General features: G+C 40.6%; 1 protein-coding gene across 3 annotated transcripts in view; it reads right to left on the reverse strand.

The window, feature by feature from the left end:
• Positions 1 to 16096, reverse strand: part of slc12a7b (solute carrier family 12 member 7b) — a 58996-nt gene extending 42900 nt beyond the window's left edge. For 2 of the 3 annotated variants that reach the window (XM_046370814.1, XM_046370813.1), the window contains exon 1: positions 15723 to 16095. In XM_046370814.1, the coding sequence (XP_046226770.1) occupies positions 15723 to 15948 (226 nt within the window). In that variant the 5' untranslated portion in view covers positions 15949 to 16095. Of the gene's footprint in view, positions 1 to 15722 lie in introns of all 3 variants that reach the window. The other variant, XM_046370817.1, reaches the window with a different exon arrangement.
• Between the last annotated feature and the right edge of the window lie 5991 nt (positions 16097 to 22087).

The following is a 22087-nucleotide window of genomic DNA, read 5'->3' on the forward strand; positions in this document are numbered from 1 at the left end:
TTAAGCTGTTACATGGTCAAGTCCATCACATGACCTCACCGCTAACTCAAAAACAAGGAGTCATTTCCTCAAGGCACTAAAAATGATACGAAGTGTGATGTCACCAATACCCCAGTGTGACAGGAAATGGGAAAAAAGCAGCAGCAGTGGACATAGATGGCCAGTTCGCTCATAAAGCTAGAAGACCCGGAGCCTTGTTGTGTTGCTTAACATCTGGAGAGTTACACATCCACCTCCACCCTCTCCCAACATGATGACGTAGTAGATCAATACAGTCAACGGAAGGGTGGGGGCTGCAGAAAACAGAAGGGGGAGGAAGCAGAGCGAATCAAAGAGAATCAAGAGAGAATCAAAGAGACAGAGATGGGCAGGCAGAGAGCAACTTGCAGGAAAACATCGCCTCTTTTACCACTGAAATTTATGCAAGGCTCAGAGTTCATTTCCTCAGTACTCCATCTGGTGCTCGTGTGGTTAAGATAGCTCCTAAATATTTGGACTTTTATTCACAACGGGAGAATCAAGTCCTTGACTACAAAACCATGGCAACATTGGGTTGGTTAGATCACAATATTTCCCACGCATCAGCCTTACCAGAGTTAGAGCGACTACAACTATTTGTTTATCGCTTTTTTTCCCCACCACATCAGTTCAGTTTGCACCTCTAGCTCCAGGGTTCAACGCAATCTACAATATATTTATCAGCTGACACAACCACACACTTATATACAAATACAGTCTTACAGTTACATTTTTGTAAAACTGTAAATTCAGCTTGCAGTCAATGAATTCTGAACCTTTCATCTGGGCCACGGTCTGGTGACCAGTATTGCTTTTCCCAATACTGCTTCTGTACTGTCTACTACCATAGTAGTCCTTAAGAAATGGTTTTGTTTTTTTTCCTTTACACTGACAAATGTCCACCCATAAACCTTACATTTAACTACTTTTATCTAAGTATAATTTCAAATTAATAACAAGGTGGAACATTTTGGGGGATTTTCAGGGACACATCAGTAATCTGTATTTCACTACACAATGTGAATAATTAAATTTAATCAGACCACAACACGTACTATAAAAGATATACTGTACATGCTATCATTAAAGTCAGCCATCCTATCAGAAATACATTGTCTTAAAATCCCACTATAGAAATAGCAGGTCAGGTTTCACTTTTTATTTCCAGTAAGTGAATGTGGTTGTAAATATGGGACTGGCTGCAGGCAGCATGCAAATCAAACATTTAGTGAATAAGTATAGCAAAAAAACATTTTTAGAATCACAGAGAATGTTTTGGTCAAAGGGAGGATTTAATAACTGTCATCTGATAACTGAGTCTTACCAAGTATTATGCTGCTGCTGAGGTAACAAAGAGAGCACTTATCTACTCTCTGACCAGTAGACCAGCAATGATGTAATCAGCATCCGCTGACGATGTGGCCAGACAGTCAGACTGCTTCTCAGGGACGGTCAGTGCATCCAAGCCAGGAGGACAATGTCCTTTTCATGAGGGACTTGTTGTGACATGAGCAGTTCTCAGCTGAAACACGATTTTTCATCATGTCATGTTTGATAAAATATCTCACAGCCAAAGCGCAATATGAAACCATAGGAGCACAAGGGAAGCCCATTTATTACATAACTTCATTTTAGAGTCATTTGTTGATCCAAAGGAACCACAGGATGAGAAGTTAACCGAATTATAAAATCTTAACACGATATTGAAAAGTAAAGGAACTACTTTGTCAAATTCAAATCTTAAATAGGCAGCATTGACACAATACGTTATCATTTTCAGTGAACAAACAACACCAGAATCTCCCATCTTCTGACGTATAGCGGAGTGTCTGCCTTCCCAGCATTTATTTGGCTTACATTCACTGGAACCTTATAATATTAATGTGCTTCCTGTGAGGGGATGTGACTCACTGAGCACTTATTCCTCATCGGAAAAAGGTAAGGCTTTTATATCCATTGCTTTTAACTTGGAATTCGGTATGGTTTTAAGTGTCCATTCAACCAAACTGAACTTTAGCTACATGCTAATGATAAAACTGTAAGACATAGGTTTTTCTTCAGAATGTTACTTTTCAGCACATACAGTATACACACACTAAGTGTTTTAGTGGTCGTGTATTCATATCATTGAAAATCCTGCTGTTTAATGTTGGAGAGAAAAAAAAAAACATACATGTTTGCAAGAATGCCTTCACTTCCATTGTATAATGACAAGATGCAAGCAAACTGAACATGGACAAACTAAAAAAATAAATAAATAAAAAATACAAGAACATGAACTGATGCTGGGGGAAAGTACTGGCTGAGTTAATGGTAGTGTAACTAGCAGCGACACGATAACTTTCTGTCACAAATTAAATAAAGCAAACAGAAAAGATGAGATCCAGGCGCTTCACAGTCGGTCAAATCTGACTGAATAGGTTTATGCAGACTGCTACCTGTCTAACCTGTTCATAATTATTCATAGCAACACATTGCAATACTGGGAAGCAATGTTTTTCCACTCTGAAAGTGTTGGAGACAAGCAATTCAGTTATTCACAGCTGGAAATGTGAAAAAAAAAAAAAATATATATTAACCTCCACTGATTGAGCCCACTAATATTATAACATGTATGGTTTCCCACACCACTTTCAAATAAAATGGGATTAATTAAAAGGAAACTTGAGGGAATATGTGTACAAACATTTTTGAGACAGAGAAATCAGCAATGCAGAGTGGTCGCCTGAAACCATATCACATAATGTTGCTTTTTATTATTGATCCACATTTTCATAAACATCAAAACAGCTCTTACAGTGATCCATAGCCATTTCGTCATCACCTTTTAATTTGAAAAGACGCAAGCCAATTCATTTCACATCCCCCTGATGTGGAATGTGGATGACAGGGCCAGACTGTGTAAATAAAACTGATAAAATTATCATCAGCTGCAGGAATGCAAGGTAACATCAAATAGCACTTAAGAACTCTAGAGCACAACACCCATATTTTTTAGAAATAATATCTTCCAGTCTGTCTTTGTGTTGGCCCCCTGATTGACAAGCGACCAGCCCGGGGTGCACCCCGTCTCTCGCCCGCTGTCAGCTGGGATAGGCTCCAGCGACCACATGACCCTGCACGGATAATGCGGGTATAGAACATATCTTCTAATACAGTGCAGATATGACCAAGAACCATTGACTGAGCTGTCAGTCGCTCAGAGCACACCGGAGACAGCACTGTGGACACAGACGTCCAAACGTCTATTTTCAACTGATGTCCCAATGGGGAATAACACTGACTGTCCAAATCATTTTGGCACGGTACGATGGAGTCAGTGTGATCGCTGTAAACATATAGCTACTCGGTGAGAGCGCAGTGCGTAATGCTGCATGATGGATGCACTTAGCACTGAATGGAAGGATTAACACTATGTGCTTTCTAACATAGAAACACCTCAAAACACCTCAATTTCTGGGGCAGAAAAAGCCCTTTTCTTCATCTCCCTCTCAGATGTTTCCATCTTTCTGGCTGGATATCACAGAGTACAGAGAGCAGGATATGAGTCTAATCCACATGCAGACAGTTGTAAGATGTTCTGGAATTTATAAAAAGGAAAGTGCACACAGGCCAGTGTTTGCATGGCTTTATAGCTCAGAATATTTTTGGCCTGTGTTCATTTCGTTATTTGCACACATGCAAACATTTAGTGTGGATTCTCTGCAGAGATTTTTAAATGAGGCCTCACCTCCCACATACACATATCCTCACAATATTTTTGCTGCAGCAACAAATAGCCGATGAGCACTGCACGGAAATGCATGGGTTAATAAAAAGTCTGCACACAGGGTACAAGCCATACATGTTATGTGTGTGGTTTGAACTAGCTCCACAGACTGTGAAGGATTCATCAGCCCTGAAAATAAAACAAAATACTTTTTCTCTTGTTCTCTTTTCAAGGGTTCAGCTTTCCAACCCCAAAGTAGAAGTATTGATTGATTCTCCAAGGGTAGATGGGAGGAGACTAAATTGGCAACAGATACACCAAGTACAGCCCAAGGACACAAATCAGGATGTGGATAGGAGCTCGGCTCTTTTTACTCATGGACACTTCCTCACTTTCAAGCTCCCTGATTTTTATCCTGTTTAATGACCTCACATTTAACTCTACATTTTATTGCATTTCTCCTTTTTACTGTCATGATTTTAATTCTCCATGGCACAATAGATTGAAAAGAGATGTTTGGGGGCTCAAAAAAGGGAATTTTAATAGTTCATATTCAACGCGGCTGGTTGTCTGGTTGAACTGTTGTAATCTGAAAGTACAACCCACAATCACACAAAAACAACAGTCTACTACTGCTATAAATGTGTTTTGTTGCCATTAAAGAAGTGATTGCTTTATTAAACATAGGAGTAAAAGGGGCCCATTTAATCAGTTTCCTTTTATGGTCCACTGCTGACATAAATACAGATAACACCATTAAAAAATAAGTTCACATTGACGAAGGAAAAGTTAAAACTGTTCAACAGCAGTCAGCTAGCAAAGTAAGATATCATCACTTCAAATGTGGTGTCACCCATCTGCCCTCCTCAGGAGCCTTTCAGGAAAACACTAGAATGCGCAACAGCAACTGATAGCGCCCTCTGGAGGGAACAGAAGGAAGGACAAGCATACTGCAAAGATAAAAAGTAAAGTAAAGTAAAGTAAAGTGACATATTTTGTCATTGGAGGGAACTCACTCCAACGAAATTTGTTCTCTGCATTTAACCCACCCAAGTGACGTGCACACACACACAGCAAACCCGGGGCAGTGGGCGACCGCGTGCAGCGCCCGGGGAGCAGTGGGGGTTAGGTACCTTGCTCAAGGGTACCTCAGCCATGGACACCGGGACGGGGAATCGAACCAGCGATCCACCGGTTACGGGTCCGACACCCTAACCGCTGATCCACGACTGCCCCAAAACGAGGAACGCTTCACGAATTTGCGTGTCAGATACACAGAACACATAAAATACAGTATGATGCCATGTAAAACTGTGTGATACACAATAAAAACTGCATAAATCTAAAGGAAATTATGTTGGCTATCAAGCTGGAATGTTCATCTAGGGATCATGTTGTGTAAATCTGGGTCATGACCTTCATGGCATCTTCACTTCTCTCTATTACTTCCTGCTCTTAAAGCTGCACTGCAAGATTTTTTGACTGACCAGAGAGTAGACAAAAGAAAAACCCTTGATTGGGTCTGTGTGAGACTGTGTGTGTCCACAAGCCATATGAATGTAGCTGACAGCGTTTGTACACTACATTGCCAATGTAGTGGCAATGTACATTGCCAAATGCCACATAAAACTAACGGAAATAGTTCCAATGCAACAGGTCGGTTACCATCACAGTCAGTAGTTTGAGAATAGAGTGGACAAAATAAAAACTCACACACTGGCAATATCCTCTGGTGTTCTGCTTTGAATTTGACAAGTCTCATCTCCTCAGACAAATGATAGACCAATAATGAAGCTCTGTTGCCCCCATGTGACCACAGCTGGAAATACAACAGCTACACCACCATAATGACAAAATATACACAAACTATTACAGAGACCCTCCACACATGAATTAAAGTATGCATAAGAATTTTCCAATGTGTGTCTGACATGGGTTTTTGCACAAAAAACAGTATAAGAACCACATTAAAATCATTAAAATGGCACCCATCCCTTATCTGTCAAAAAAACCCCCCAAAAAACAGAATACATCCATCCATCCATTTTCTATACCGCTTATCCGTCAGGGTTGCGGGGGAGCTGGAGTCTATCCCAGCTGACTACGGGCGAGAGGCGGGGTACATCCTGGACTGGTCGCCAGTCAATCGCAGGGCCAACACACAAAGACAGACACACCATCACCACCACACACTCTCACACTCACACCTAGGGGCAATTTAGAGTAGCCAATTAACCTAATGTGCATGTTTTTGGTATTGTGGGAGGAAGCCGGAGAACCCGGAGAAAACCCACACAGGCACAGGGAGAACATGCAAACTCCACATAGAAGGGCCCAGACCGGGATTCAAACCTGGAACCCTCTTGCTATGAGGCGACAGGATGTCAAGATGTCTCCTATTTCATGGGAAAGTCCATTCTCAGTATGTATGTGCACTGGAGTTTCCCCATCTGACTTGTGAATGTTGAATATTGAAAAAAAAAAAACAGCCTTGTAGTGTCATAACTCAAGCATTCTGCTGGAAGAACAAGAAGTGAAACGCAATTTAGACTGGAGCGGGACTTTAATTTGTACACATACACTAGACGAACAGGCTGAAATAAAATCTGTGGTACCACTTAAAACCACCAAGCAGTATTGACAATAACCAATGTAATCAGGTGTGGACTGGCAAATGGAAAAGGTCTTTTTTTTTTTCCTTTACAAGCAATGACTCAAGTGAAACTAAGGGGAAACAATGTAAGCCATCACAGTCAGTCAGACTTTCCTAATGTCTGACTGTGAAATGACGTCTGAACCTTTAAGTTTCCTTTCTGAAGCATTTCCACGACTTGTTTATTGGTCTGTAAAGGAGACCTACGTTGAACGTGGACTAGCAGTAGACGTCACTCTCTGATGGTTTGGGGGTAACGTGAAGTCTGTACACATAGACAGCCACGCCTCAGCCATCTCAGGTAACAGCACACTTGACTGCCAGTCATCCATTAAACTCTGTATATGACACAACAGGCTCAGGTGACACTTTCTTCTCTTTTGAAGGTGAAGGCCTTTCCACATTATAGTTCTTTTTAACATTTTTCCCATAAATGCTGCACCTTCGGTAATCAGGGCTAACTTCAGGTCCTGTTACATCATAGCATCAGTTTACAGCTACTTGCGAACAGCTTAGTGCCTTTACTACAGATGAAAGATGAGTTTGCCAAATGTTTTTAGAGCAAGTAAGGTGATCTTCTTCTGTCACTGTTCTGATTTTTAGCAATAGTGTACAAATATGTTCATATGAGTGGAGTTAAATGTTAGGAAAATTTCTCTATATAAACTCTATAAACCCCTGCATACATGTTTCATGAACCCAAGTCATTCTTGGATTTGACGTTGTGCACACACCAAATTTCCACTCCCAGAGTTTACATAAACGAATGTAGAAAGGCCTCCGATTACCCATAAGCATGCTGATGTTTCTGCCTACTGAAGAGGCCTGTCGGTGAAGAGGAGGGCAAAGAAGAAGCGCAGTTTCACTGAAGGTTTCGCATTGGTGCAGTTCCAACAGTACCGGAGCGGCTGCCGTTATGGGTACCCATTACCCACAACTGTGGCTCTTTATAGGGCCTGTACAAGTAATTTCATGGCACGTGGTATCTGTGAACCACACCTGGTCATAATATATCAATTAGCATTATCACACGTTAAAATGAGAGGAGCATTAACATGAGGAAAAGCTGGCTCGAATAAAAAGAAGGACGTGCTGCAGCAGTCGTAACTAACTTATTAGAAAAAGGTCTATGAAAATGCCTTCTCTTTCTTTTTGTACACTGCAAAGAATAACAACCAATTCAGTGAAACTGAAACAAGAAAAGAAATGAAAGAAATTGATTATTCACTCCACCACCTGCCGGTCCGCGGGGTGGGCACCGACGACCCTCCAGTCACAAGCCGCTTCTCCAACCTCTAGGCCACAGCTACACTCTCTGGTTGCCAAATCCACAGGCAACTGATTGAGTTCACCGCAAAGTGTACAATGCAATCTAAGTTAAAATAAACTGAGTCGATCTTTGTTTCCTACTAAGTCAATGAAAGAGACAATGAACTGACCAACTTCATGAAAATGAAATTGGGCACATTACTGAAATCTGTTCTTGGGTAAGAATAGATTTGTCTTTCCTCTCTCTTGATATGGCAGGTAGACATTATTATGTGCCAGCAAGCAAATTCAGCAAAAACAGAAGCCGACTAAAGTGTTCTGTGAGCTCATTTCCTTTTTGGGCAGATGGCTACAATTCACGAGAGACGCTGGTGTTTGAAGTTTCCACTGTATCGCAGTTTCATGTTTGGCCTTTGACTCTACTGGCAGTCATTTAGGCTGCTAGTGACGGGGGTGGGGTTAACAAGGTCAGCCTTAGGCTCTTCATTCAGAACACCCTGAACATGACACTCGCACGTCTCCCTACACATTTCTGACATCTGATACCCACCGATGCCACCACCAAGGAGGTCTCACTGTATCGGTCTTCTCTCCCTCCATATACACAATAATATGACCAACGCAACACTGAAATCAAACATTTTAAACATTTTTTACTTCATATTTGTTGGAACTGTAAAAGAAGGATATTGATTCAATTCAGTTCTGCATTATGTTGTAAACTGCAAGAATAACTCACGTACAGATGGTACCATAACGTACATATGTTTGCTACAGAGTTGAATTAAAACCTCTGGCATGAAAAAAATGAACATTACAAAATTTGAAAATGTGCCCTTTATTGCATGGCTATTGTTATGTGTCCACTCCATGTAGGTAGACAACAAGTCCTTGCCAGCATTTGGAAAAGCCACTCCACAGGTCCCATTTGGGTTTATTTCATCCTGTAACAGCATTTATTGGAATAGCAAAGGCAATGGGGCCAAAATGACTCACAGTAAATGCTTTACTTAGCTTAACACATAGTGCTGAAAAAGAGTTGGAAAACCCAGTGACTACCAACACCAAATGTAGAGAACATCCAATGTGAAAACGTGATCTTCTTTCCCATGACGTCTGTTCAGTAGCACTGGCTGGAAAATCAGTCTGGCCATTGTTATTGTTATATTTACACAGATTGTGAGTGTGTAAAATAAACACTGGCCACACTTTTATGTACTGAGCATAAGAAGAGATAAGATCAGGATTTTACATTGATTCCAGTAGTGTTTCCAGATCTAGTAAATCCGATGCAGGTATTGTGTGCAATAATATTAGGGATGACATTGCCACTGAGTCTAATTTGAGTTTTTTAACATTTAACCAATACAGCATCCGATCCGATACAATATTTACTGAAACGTTGATTAAATATGTATCTGACACATCGAAACAGCTGTAGCTCCTAAATTTTATTAGATTTTATTAAAATCTTGTTTTCACAAGTTTCTTGATTCAAATACTAAAGGGTCCAGGTTCACAACTACTGCATCACAACCAATCAGCCCTTGTGTTATGTCCATCCAGTGCCCAAAAAAACATTGGTCATGAATAGATAATACAGGTGCCCTCAAGCTAGAGCTGTGCTGATAAAGGGTGAAGTCATTTAAAAAGTGTGGCCGTTAAATAGTCTGTCCACCACAGAGCACCGACAAGTTGATATTTATCACTATTAAATGTCCCACTTTGTATCTATTATGGTCATAATTTTTGAAAATATCTATATCAAGATTGTTGTACATGTTAAACAAGTTGTTATCAGATTTCTTTTTAATACTGATATCAGCATCCATATTAAAAAAAATCCAAACTGTCAGCCTACTGGTCAGCCTTTACTTCAAGCTTGCCTCTGACCATTAACACATGGATGCCGTGACCCAAGATTCTGGACGGCGCACGCATGCCAACCATATCTTGTTGACAGCTGTAGCACTGTGTCAAAGCCAGTTTCTGTCAGGAAAGGGGGAGAAAAAAAGGAAACAGGCAACGCAGTAAAGTGCAGTGACAAACAGAACAAGAGCCCCCCTGGATGGCAGGTGATGATATACTGCGTAGCGTGTCAAGAGTTCACAAGTACAACGTGGGTTATTTTTTAAAAAGGTAAGTCAGTCTCATTCTGTCAAATAAAAATTCTTTAAATGCTAGTGGTGATGAATGATTAAAAAAAGAGCCATTAAAAAATGGTTTTACTTAAATTGGTTGGCTTGTAGGCACAAAAGAGCAAATGAAAAGAAATGTCAATATCAGATCCACACAACGACGGATTCAAATCTTCTACAATGCTGACCAGAGAAATAAGTGATGTGAGGGGATAATGTAGATTTGTGGAGTGTTGATAAGAAGTGTGTTTGAGGATGAAACCGACAAGGTTTTTTCCCCCAAGGGTTGATTAACAACTAAGCACATCACAGAGGTTAAGCTTGCATTATTTTCTATGGTGATAAATACACTGTTAAAACTGGTACAAAGCTTGAAAGTTAAGGGCATGGCACCACTGCTGACCTTCATAAACAGAAAAACAGATGATAAAAAAAAAGAAAAAAAATGTCTTGATGAAAAGGCCATTTCAGTGATTGGGCAAAACTAAGTCTGTGTGTAATTTCCGAAAAGAGGAGGAAAATTTTCTGAAAACCCTTCGGTCCGGCCGGCCAGGGTCACGCCCCTTCTCCTGAGTGTTGCGTGTAAATAAGGAGCAACTGGAACAAACATCCCACGCAGGACTGGCAGGAGAGGCAGCGGACTGGGAGGCCACACAGGAGCAGGAACAGATATAGTGGATGGCAGGGCACAGTTGGTGTCCATGTGCTGACTGCTGGACTCCAAATAAAGCAGAGGGCAGCACATGATAGCCCAAGGTGCATGCCTCTTTGAACATGAATGCCCACACATGCATGCAAACATAATGCTGTGTTGTGAAGGCATTCTGAGGACTCATTTACTAACTGCAACCAATTCATGCTTCACCCACCAACAATGTCTACACTGTATTTATCATGTAACCTCAGGCTCCACCTGAAAAATAGTCCCTTTCTCTGAATTATTCTTCACACACAACAGTTTTCTGTTTTTTGAGGTACATCTGGAGCCAAAGGGTAGTAAAACACAGCAAATAATCACAGGCATTTACATGCACACAGGGCACAACAGTGAGAATTGCCTGTTTTTCCTCTGGCAACTACAGTGGTACACCAGGCTGGTAAATATAGCAACTAACTCGTCTGATCCAGCAGTTGGTAAAAAAGAATTAAATGCATCCTTTTTTCCAGAGCTGAGAGTGGAAGTACCTGAGGAGTGAGCCATCCCTCTTCAGCACTGGTCTTTAGCTGGCAGCAAGTAAATACCTTTCTTGGGGTGAAGCACAATCATTTCAATTATCCTGGAAACAGGAGTTGATGTTAGAGGATGTGGACAAAAGTCCAACTATGCCAGATTAAACATGACAAATAGCTTTAGTCATCACTTTCCGTTCAAGGTATCTTAAAAATAATTAAATAAAAAGTTTAATGTTGCACCCTGCCAGACAAGCTGCATTAAAGAAAGAAACCTGATGAACTTGACATCTCTGTCACTCAAACAGATGGTGTGTGCATAACAGCACTTGTTGCTGTTACATTCAAAAACACCATGCTGATATCAGGATGTGTACAGGAAAACATAGCATAGGTTCTGTGCATCATCGATGCTGTAGTATTACACAGCATGACTTGTGGTCCCCGTTACTGTTTAGGCTTCAGCATTTCCTTCAGTGCAGTTAGTAGCATATTTTATAAGCTGATTCTTGCCCATTGAACTTTCAAATTCTACAGAATGTAATGCAGCCTTTCTATTAAAAAATTCTAGTCTTCAGGTCACCAATTAAACGAGAGCTGCAACAATTAGGCCATAGTTGATCCAAAGAAAATTAACTATCAAATTAATTTGATAATTAATTCATCTTTTCAGTCGTTTTTCAAGAAAAAATGGCAAACATCTGCTTTAATGTTACAATGGTTGTGGACTGTTGGCTGGACCTAAGAGGCGACTTGAAGGCGTGGAGTAAGTGGATCATAATTAGTCCAAATCAGGAAACTGTCATGGTGAAAATAATTTAATCTAAGTGTCTCATTCTCTGACAGATGATAATAAACAGAGGAAGCTACACCAGCTAGTATGAATACAAACAGCACTGCTGTTAAGCAACAAGCCTCAGCAGTGTTTCCCTGAAACTTTCTCATGTGATTTCACTAACTATTAATTAAAATCATGTCTCTTGCAAGACAATATTTTTGACACCCAGCTTGGCCTTTGTTTCACCCAGACAAGGACAAGCAGAAAGCACATTTAGAGAAAGGTTTAAAAGGAGGGGACGCCGGCCCGTGAAACAAACAGCTCATTCGGACACCAGTGTGTTCTTTCATATAATTTCCACTTCCTCTTTTTTGTTACTTCATTCCCCTAGTACATCTGTTGTGCAATCTCAAGGATGAGAGAAACACAATTTTACAGTTCAGTATAATCAGAAATATGGTAATATTGTGTTTGATCACATAGCGCTGCAATCGACGGCAAAGTCGCAAACAGCCTCGTGGTGAGCTTTACAATCAGAGCTGCTCTCTAAGAAAGAACTCAGAGCTGAAAAAGTAAACTGTTTATCAGTGACCTCAAGAAAACCTCCTTCCTGCATGTTTTAGGTAACTGGCCACAAGTAGTCTGCCTCTCGTGATCACAGTAAAAATATGAAAAAAGATCCTGCAGGCACAAAGAGCTCGAGGCCACTAACACTACTAATAGGTGGTTATCTCTGTAATGGAAAACGCATGTTAACCCATGACCTAAACATTTTCTAGAATCATTGTCAACTTTGATTATCAACTTTATCATGCAGGAATTTAATTTAAGTCCTGTAGCCTATCTGTAAACAGATTACAACAAAACAAGGAAGCATCCCCTGCTATCAGTCACGTATTGATTGCAATACAATGCCTGAAGCAGAGGAAGGACGTGAGGAAATTGGAATCCAGGACAAATAACTCACAAAACAATATTTAATTAAGATTAGATCATCTATTCCAGGGGTGTCAGGCCACATCAGCATGTTGGTTGCCTCAAAGACCCAGGTGTAAAACTACATAGGTATCTAACTGCTATCATATTACATATCGCCTCTGCAGTCAGTTATTTTGGGTTTTAATCTTAAGTGAATAAGAAGCTCTGAAAGACTAAGTCTAGACTAGACTATCAAGTGTGCAGTTCTGTTCTGGGTAATTTCTTCAGCCTCAGTGAAGCTGCTTTTTGCTGCTGCAACATTTTTTGCTAACCTTTATGAACATATTTGTTGTGAGCACAGGTTGTGCTGTTTGGTGTCAAAGTGTGGCCGTAAACTGTTTTCCTTTTTGCACAACCACAGCCTCGTTACAAAGAAGACATACCGTCTTGTCAACATCAAGCTCTCCTGTCTCTCATTTTATCGCCCTTCATCTGCGTCCACCTTTCTATCCTTAGACATTTTGTTTGGCTGCTACCATTAACTTTTGCGCTACAACCGCCCTGCTATAGCACCGCAGGTGGAAAGAGCTAGAACATATTGGGACGCTATCCAAGGTATTCTGTCATCTAGAGGCCAGACACCTTCAAAATCAGAACACATTCTGGTACATTGGTACCAGAATGGTACATCTTGTGCAAATTCTATTCTTTGCAAGCTCTCAAGGGCCACATGCAGGGCTGGATTTAGCCCACGGGCCTTGAGTTTAAACCAAGAGCTATTGGTTAATGTCTATATTTATCTTTTAGTGTTTAGTTTATAAAATGTCAAAAAAAGTAGGAGACACCAATCTTAAATAGCCCAAAATGGTATAAAAGGTATAATATGTGGAGTTATCAGTTGATCTTTATCAACACAATATTCAAATGAATGAAGAAACAACAAAACAGTGAATCCATCCATCCATCCATCAATTTTCTATACCGCTTATCAGAGAGAGGCAGGGTACATCCTGGACTGGTCACCAGTCAATCACAGGGCCAAAACACATAGATAAGACAACCACACATCCACACATCCACACACTCACACCTAGTAGATGTAGCCAATTAAGCTAATGTGCATGTTTCTGTGACTGTGGGAGGAAGCCAGAGTACCAGGAGAAAACCCACGCAGGCACCGGGAGAACATGCAAACTCCACACAGAAAAGCCCAGACCGGGATTCGAACCTGGAACCCTCTTGCTATGAGGCGACAGTGCTAGAAACAGTGAACTGGAGATGTAAAAACACAAATTTGCAGGTTTAGTTTATACAATGTTCTTTTCTTTAGGAAAACCCTGCATATTATGCCTTTAACAAACACAAATAGAAGAACCTTCTTCTGAGTCGCATAACAAATGCTTGGGGACTTAAAATGTTTTACAGATGGATCCTCACACACAATACACTCTATCATTGTGTAGCTAAGAGAAATGCAAGGCAAAGACTGGGACAAGCCCAAACACTGCATACACATTCCACCCGAAGCGCATGGGTCAGCGTGTACGACAATCTTTTTCTTAGTAACTTAATCTTATTTAGGATGAAATTCAATCTATCCATTAAAACAGAACAGACGTGTGCTAACCTGTCTTTGTATAATGGAAGTGGAAATCAATGTGGAGGCCATTTTCATGTTTTTGCATCTCTGTGTTGGCTATGCTTCCACTTAGACATTTCTTCTCTATATTTCTGCACTGTAAGTCAAGATACAGATGAAAATGCACTAGTGCTGTACCTGCACTGACTGCATAGTGCATAAGCATGGTGTTCATTATTTCATTAGTGCTATAATCCATAACTACATGGACAATAGTTAGACCACTACAGTAACCTGTGTTTGGGCCAGAAACAGACCTCCTCCATGCCCAGCATCATGTACTTTGACTTCCCCCTGCCACGTTTTCTGTTGGACTTCACGTCACACTGATCACATTTTTTTTCATGCACATTTTTTCAAATTTTTAGTACTCAAACTTCCAACACTATCTTCCATTGTTTAACACTTTATAGTCACACACACACACGCACACACACACACAGAAGATTGTCAGTGCACACAGGAAGGCCGGAGCACAAAGTGATTTAAGCATGCTTGTTTGGTCAGGCGATTATTCTGCCTTCAGCCTGTTGCTATAGAGGCACCTTGTGCGTGAGCAACTGATCAACAAAGATTGCAAATTATGGCTCAGAGCAGAAGACATATTCAGCAGGATGAAGCAGCAACAGTAACCCTACCGTGGATTTTAAAAGGATCCCATGGAAATATCACATATGTCACATATCAAGTAGAATTTTCCTCTAGAAATAAAAGCCCATGGTGAGCTAATGATACTATTTTGAATGACAAAGTACCACAGGCACACCTTACTTGTTATTATGATCACTATAGTTAGTCTAAATAAGAGGATATCTTGTTAACAAGATATTTTGAGCAAGCCTCAAAGTTTCCCTGCTTTATTTTTGAGCTGTCCATTGTTCCAGACTCAAACTGTGTTATTTCAGAAGGTAAAGCACGTGCCAAAACCCCGTCACGTCATTTCACGCCACTATTCTCCTCAGTCTGGTCGTGGAAAAACAAAGGCTTGACTCTGTTAGTAATTCAGTTTCGAGAGAAGGGGACACATGCAGGGGGTCATCATTAGACTGTTCATTAAGATGGATGCAAATATATATCTTTATATGCAAAGTATCTTCGACAGCACTGTCGGCAAGTGCCAAAATGAAATGCTAATGTCTTCAGTGGATTGTTACGAGACAAATGACATTTTCACATCATGACGACTTCACGAAAGAATGTGTCACAGTAGCGCTCCAAACTTTTTTTTTTTCTTCTTGTGACTCTTATTAACTTCAGGTGTTTCTACTCCATCAAAGTTTCGGTTTTGATGAAAGTTAAAGACGCCCTGGCTTTCACAGCACAGGAGCACAGACAGCGCCAAAGTGAAAGCCGACGGCTATCGTTAATCCTCCGGCGGACAGAGGAGATAATAAGTGGGACGCGGAGTCTGCAAGGGGCAGCTGTCTTACCGTATTTGTTGGGCTCCCTGTTGTACTCCAGAATAGGTACTACAGCGCTGTCGTCCTGCGGCTCGAACACCGAGTCCTCCCCCGCTTCTCTTTCCTCCACTGTGCCATCGCCGGTGCTGCCGCCGGTCTCCGTTGCCGGGTCGGCGACAACCGCGTCCGAGTGCTCCCCCTCCCCGATGACCCCAACTCCTCCGTCAACCGGGACAACCACAAACCTTTCGCCCATCTCCCTCCTTCTTTCTATCTTTTTGACGTGCTTTCAAAGGAGGCAGTACAACCCGTCGGGCGGCGGCGGCGGAGAGCCTCAGCGTTTCACGCTCAGTGAGAGCGAGCACACCGGACAGCGCACAGAGGGACACACGCTCAAGGGGTTGATCAGAGGATTGATTACAGTATAGAAGTGCCCGCCTTCAGCCTTCGCTCATTGGTTGAGAGAGCCAAGGAGCGCTGTCAATCACGCCCGGGAGCAAATCAGAGCGGCTGAAATTTGTTAATTGTAGAATAAACGTGTTCTCAAAATTTGCATCAACTTAATATCATTCTCTCCATACATTAACTTCTCTGTAATTTATGACTACATAACAAAGGTCATTCTAGCAAAAACATGTTTTCCTCCTTCTGCAACTGTAAAAAACATCAGATATACAGTACAATTACATCTAATTTAAAATAGATTCAGATTGCAAGTTAGCCCTAATGAAAAAAAAACACACTCTCATTCTAAGTCATTAAATATTTTTGAATTCATGTTACATGTGGACTTTGGAGTATATCTCTAAACTCTCAACATACTCCAAATACATATTTATTGTTATCATATGCCTTTAAATTTGATGCAGGCCAACCAGCAAAACAATGCAACTAAACAGAATACTTCTTATAATAGCACATATGAGATGGTGTCCTGCTGTGAAAATGGAGCACATATGCTGGCATATCCCGCTAAACTCATTACAAGCATCTTTAATGGTCTCAAAATGACGGATTAATTAACACTCACTCTGTACATCCTCCACTATCAATAGCCTGCCACAGAAACTCAATAAATCACTCTAATTTAAAAATTAGGAATGGTTTAGTCATTAGCCAACACCTCATATAACACCCATAATAACTTTGGTATGTTACAGCTTAGAATAAATGGTTTGTCAATACATCCGGACGGGATGACCTATTATGTTTCCAGGCAGTTTTTGATGCATAGTCTACAGTGAAAGGTCTCACAACTCCCTGTTGTCCAACGGACAGAATTAGAGCTTTTCAGGCTGACATGCTACAGGGCACTCCCTCACACTTTTTCCAAATTGTCAGTACACACAATAACAGCATGTGTCTTGCATTTAAGCTTTATATTTCACTATAATATCTGCAAGTTTCTATCTCTGCTGGTTTCAAAGAAAACATGATCATCTGGTCCTGGAAATTCTAGATCAAGTTCCCTGCTCCTGCTGAACTAATTGCTCCTTGGGCAAAGACCCATCTGTTCACAAAATTAGAGGCACGTCATTCTGACAAACACAGTAAATGGACTGAAAACACACCCCCTTCATAGAGTTTATGTAAGCAGCAGCCTTGTAAAAAAAATCAACAGGTTGTTTCACTAAATGATTGGAACTCACCATAAAAAATAGTTTATGAAGCTTTTTGTGACTCCTGTAAGACATGGTTCCGGACTCCCTGGACTACAACTGCCTCTCCCAAGTCCAAAAATGCTAGGTTAGCTTATAAGTATCATGGATGGATTCATGAAAGGGCCTCCGGTCCAAACAGACAAACCACAAAGAGACACAAAATGACTACACAGAGACACAAAGTCTGTCACACTGCCCCATCAACACTTCAGCTGTTAAACCCTGTGTATCACAAAATGATAGATTATACTTCATGACAAATGATACATTCTGTACTCATCACTCTGTATTAGTCTGTTGGATAGCCATCCTTTCAATCATCCAGACAATCATGAAGAAACTGTCATCTCACGTTATTCATTTACAAAGCACCACTGTCAAACTACCTCACATCTCTTCCCTCGTTTAGATTTGGATTATTTTATTTTATAATCCATCCATGGATGTACGCTATTTTGAGTTACAAATGCTAGGTATTTAATATGATGGTTTTATATTGTAATATACATAAGTTGGTTATTCAGCTTTCATGACATATAATGTCATGTACACAATGTAGTAGAGTTTATTAGTGCCAAGAACCAGGGTTTTAATCTGCCATTTTGCCTCCAGGCATTTCCTATTCAAGTGTCTCAGGTTGCATATAAACCATGTCAAATAGTCTGCCATTTACTTTTAACCTATTCAAAACTGAGGAGAGAATATTTTGGATGAAGTCCAGGAGACCACTCAGACAGTAATTGCTTGGTGTTACGTAGACATCTAAAATAGACATCTGGGCGGACAGTTGGGGGGTGGAGGGGTCACTGGGGGTGGCTGCATTGAGTGGTTAAAGCCAGTTCAGCTCTTGATTAAAATGGCAGACGAGTCACCGGAAAGTGCTTTCCAACACAAAGTTCAGCTTGCAAGGTCATTACAAATTAAAGTGTGTGTGTTTTGTGATGATCTGATGAACACTTCTCTGTGTGGATATTTTTGCCTTTTTTTTTTTAAAGTGGATGAATGAATGAAGGCGGGATGCAGCACACCCAGGCTGTGAGACTAAAATACAAGGCTGACAAAGTAACTTGTAATCCTCCATGCACATGTTGTTTCCCTCATCTGCAGCTAAACTCATCACCTCCAGTCCAGAATGACTAGCGGGCTGGACATGTTGGAAATGAAGTGCAGATTACTTTTTAAGCTGGGTGAGAACAGATGTGGCCTTTACAGCACAGCCACAGCTGCAAGCGTTCAGGGTGACAAATGTCAATATTCGTCTTTGTGCCGCGCTCAACCTGGTCTAGCCTTGAAAACATCGTCGCATTAATGTGCTTTCTTAGAGTAAATAAAAGGCCTGGCCTGATGTGAGCAAAGCATTCATCTGTGATTCACTTATATAATATGAATATGTCAAGGGAAAATGTAACTAAAGATCATACAAATAAATCCATGGAAGCCCATTTTTCACACCATCCCAACCTTTTTTGGGGTTAATCGGGTTCATATGTTCAAATTTGCTGTCAAAAATGATCAGTTGCTGTTAGTAAACACAACATTCAAAGGTGCAGTAATAGAGGAAGATCTTGAGTCTTCTTCTTGAGTCTCATTCCCTGGTTGTCAGTAGTCAACATCCATCCAAAGGGCCTGTGCAGATACAGACACCTGTAAATATTTCTAGTGTGTTTAAATAAGAGAATATGATGATGTCTGATAAGCTCACTTATGTACTGACATGTTTTCTTGAGATGAGAATTGGCATGTTGGTACGTATTGTTTAGTACTTCATGCTATTATTTATTATTATCTACTATCATTTATATGTATTACTACCTTTATTATATTTGTATGTGTATTTGCAAAATGGTTACATAAAACCTGTGGGGTACCATGTTATGAAGTATACAGTATCAGGGCCATTGTGGGTTGCTTGCTGTCTTGTTGTCATGATTTGTATGCTGTAGCATGAAGAGCCCAGGACAAATTTCCCACATGTTGGACAATGAAGTTTATCTTGATCTTGATACGTTCTTAACAAGATAGTGATGATTCAGAAGGATTGTTATTCTACAACTTTACATTGTTTTGTTTTAAATCCTTCATATTATACCTTAAAGGGTAGCATGGTGGTGCAGTGGTCAGTGCTGTTGCCTCACAGCAAAAGGGTTCAAGGTCTGAATCCCGGTCTTGGCCGTTCTGTGTGGAGATACAGTTCTTTTTAATGTTTCAAAACTGCATCACATATGAAATGAACAGGAACACTATATTCATACTGTAAAAAATAAAATCTCCTGACTCCTCCTCGGTTATTCTTTGGATGTGTGTCAGCGTACACTTGTGCATACACCAAAAAGACAACGTTTGTGCAGTTGACTGTAATACGCATGATTAGTCTTGACTCATTTGAAATATGGATCAACAGTCTACAAACGGTCTCCTCTCACCCCTCGCTCTGTTGTCACAGAGATTGTCCTCTGAGAGGGAACTGAACAAACTGGCTGCCGAGGTGAAGTCTTTGTTGCCAGGGTGCTTGAGTGAGTTGGGCCTATATTTAACCCTCTTGACATGGCTTTCTGTTTTCAGTGACAAGAGAGAAAAATCAAGACTGTGGCATGGCTGAGTGTTTAACGCCCTGCAATCCTGACAGACATTTAACGATTCTACAAGTTTTCTTTGTGGTTGTGCCAATTTGCGTTTCTGTATCATTCTAGTTTCTTAATTGTAAAAAAAAAAAAAAAATCAGAACCAAGACCAAGCTTCACACAACCTGCTCATGTTAGTGTCGTTACTTCACTGCTTTTCTCCAACTTTCTGAATCCAAAGCAGGTAGGGTAGTAACACTCAGTGCTCTTTGATAATTTGTTCTCCATGGAAGTCGTTTACTGTAAGGCAGTCTCTCACTGGCCCCCTGAAGACTGCTCCAGCTGTGCTGGCAAAATTACTGGAGCCAATGATGCGTGCCCAGCATGTATGTGGGTCAGTGCCATAGCATGAAAGGAAGCGTCTATTCTGAAACGTGTTCCCTGCTGCTGTGACATTGTGCTTCCTCTGTCACAACAGACAGAGCTGGGTCATCCTCAGCTCTGTGGTCTGAACAAATCTCAAAGGGGAACATGTTGTTAGAGCGTACAGGGATGCTGCGAGGGGCAGAGGCCCAGCTGCCACACCTACATGTGTTTAGAAGAACGCCGCAGGAGTCAAGGCTCAAACGGGCTTCATACACATTCACAACAGAAAGGTCTGTTGTTTTAAACATCTATGCCTCGACATAAAGACGTATAAAATCATGCAATACTGTCCAAAGTTGGATAATCTTTTCTTTTTGTACATCACAAAAAAAAGACCACATAAATAAGATCCCATTTATTTTCTGCCTACACAAACTGAAAGATTTTCATGTGTTAATTCACAGAAAAGAATAACCTACACCTGTGTGTGAAGAGAAAACTGTACAACTCACATTTCTAAGCAGTATGTAAACAATTAATCGTCTACAACAATAACATACAACACTGCATCAACAATTAAAACTCCTCTAGCGTCTATAACTAGTGGTTGTATGATTACTGTTGGAATCACGTTTCATTTTCACGTTTCAATCACGTTTTCTATTTTGTTGTTGTTGTATTTATTTTACATATTATTTTCTTTATCCAACTAAAAACACCTCTTCCTTACTATTCATGATAAGTGAGAAAAAGGCCACAAGCACAGTAAGTGGACACTGAGTAAAGAGACGCTCGTCTATGATTCGTGCATATGTAGAGATGAAATGACTGATGAGGTGATCAGTTGAACAAAACGAGACATGTGCATAACTTTTTATGTCTATCCAGACAGGCATTTTTCACTATTGTTGGATGGCAAACGGCATGTGAGCTTAAAATGAAGTGTTAAAAGGGCCATGAAGCAAAGGTTTTTCTTCATTCATGAAAAGCTGACTGTTTACACAAGCTTTTCAACTCACATGAATGAGGTGATCATTAATGACTCATGAAGCTTATTTGTCTTGGGTTTAACTTAGAATAGCTGGATTATTTCTTTTCTTTTATAATATCTTTACCCCTGGGGATGACAGCCTGAAGCTGAGAAACAGTCCTTACAGGGGAGTTAGGAGTTGTTATCAGGACTTGTTTGTGTCTGTGTGCAGATGGTACAATTTCTCTAACAAGATCCCACGGGCTACACAATCCATAAGGGACAGGTGTGTGTGCATGTGTGCACTGTGCAAAGAGACACAGAAAATGTGAGTATGAGCTTACATATGCAATTGTGTCATAAAGTCACACTGTCTGTGACCATAACTGTGTACACAATGTGTGCATGTGAATCACAGCTAGGTGAGTCAGTGGCAGCCGGTCAGATTAAAGTCTGAAAAGTGACGGAACCGCCATGATGGAGACAAAGTCAAAAATGGCTTAAATCCTCTTGTCTCCTGCTGAGCCTGTTTGGACTTTTGCAGGCACTCTTTGGACTTATATTTACAGCCTTCATAACATCTACAAAAGACAGACCTCTTACTATTATCCCATTGTCGGGACATGTTCTTATTTGTAAGGATCCAAAACCAACCATGTTGGGAGTTTATTGTTTTTGTTTTAGGCTTCATTGAAAAAAAAAAAAAAAAAAAAATATATATATATATATATATATTGTTATTGTGTGGCCTAAACATAGAATATGGAAAGGTCAACTTTTCAGGGCAAGTATGAGATTGTTTAAACTTCATGCATAACACAAATGACCCAGGTCATA

The sequence above is a fragment of the Scatophagus argus genome, chromosome 18 (assembly GCF_020382885.2).
Source record: "Scatophagus argus isolate fScaArg1 chromosome 18, fScaArg1.pri, whole genome shotgun sequence".
NCBI classification, from domain to species: Eukaryota; Metazoa; Chordata; class Actinopteri; family Scatophagidae; genus Scatophagus; species Scatophagus argus.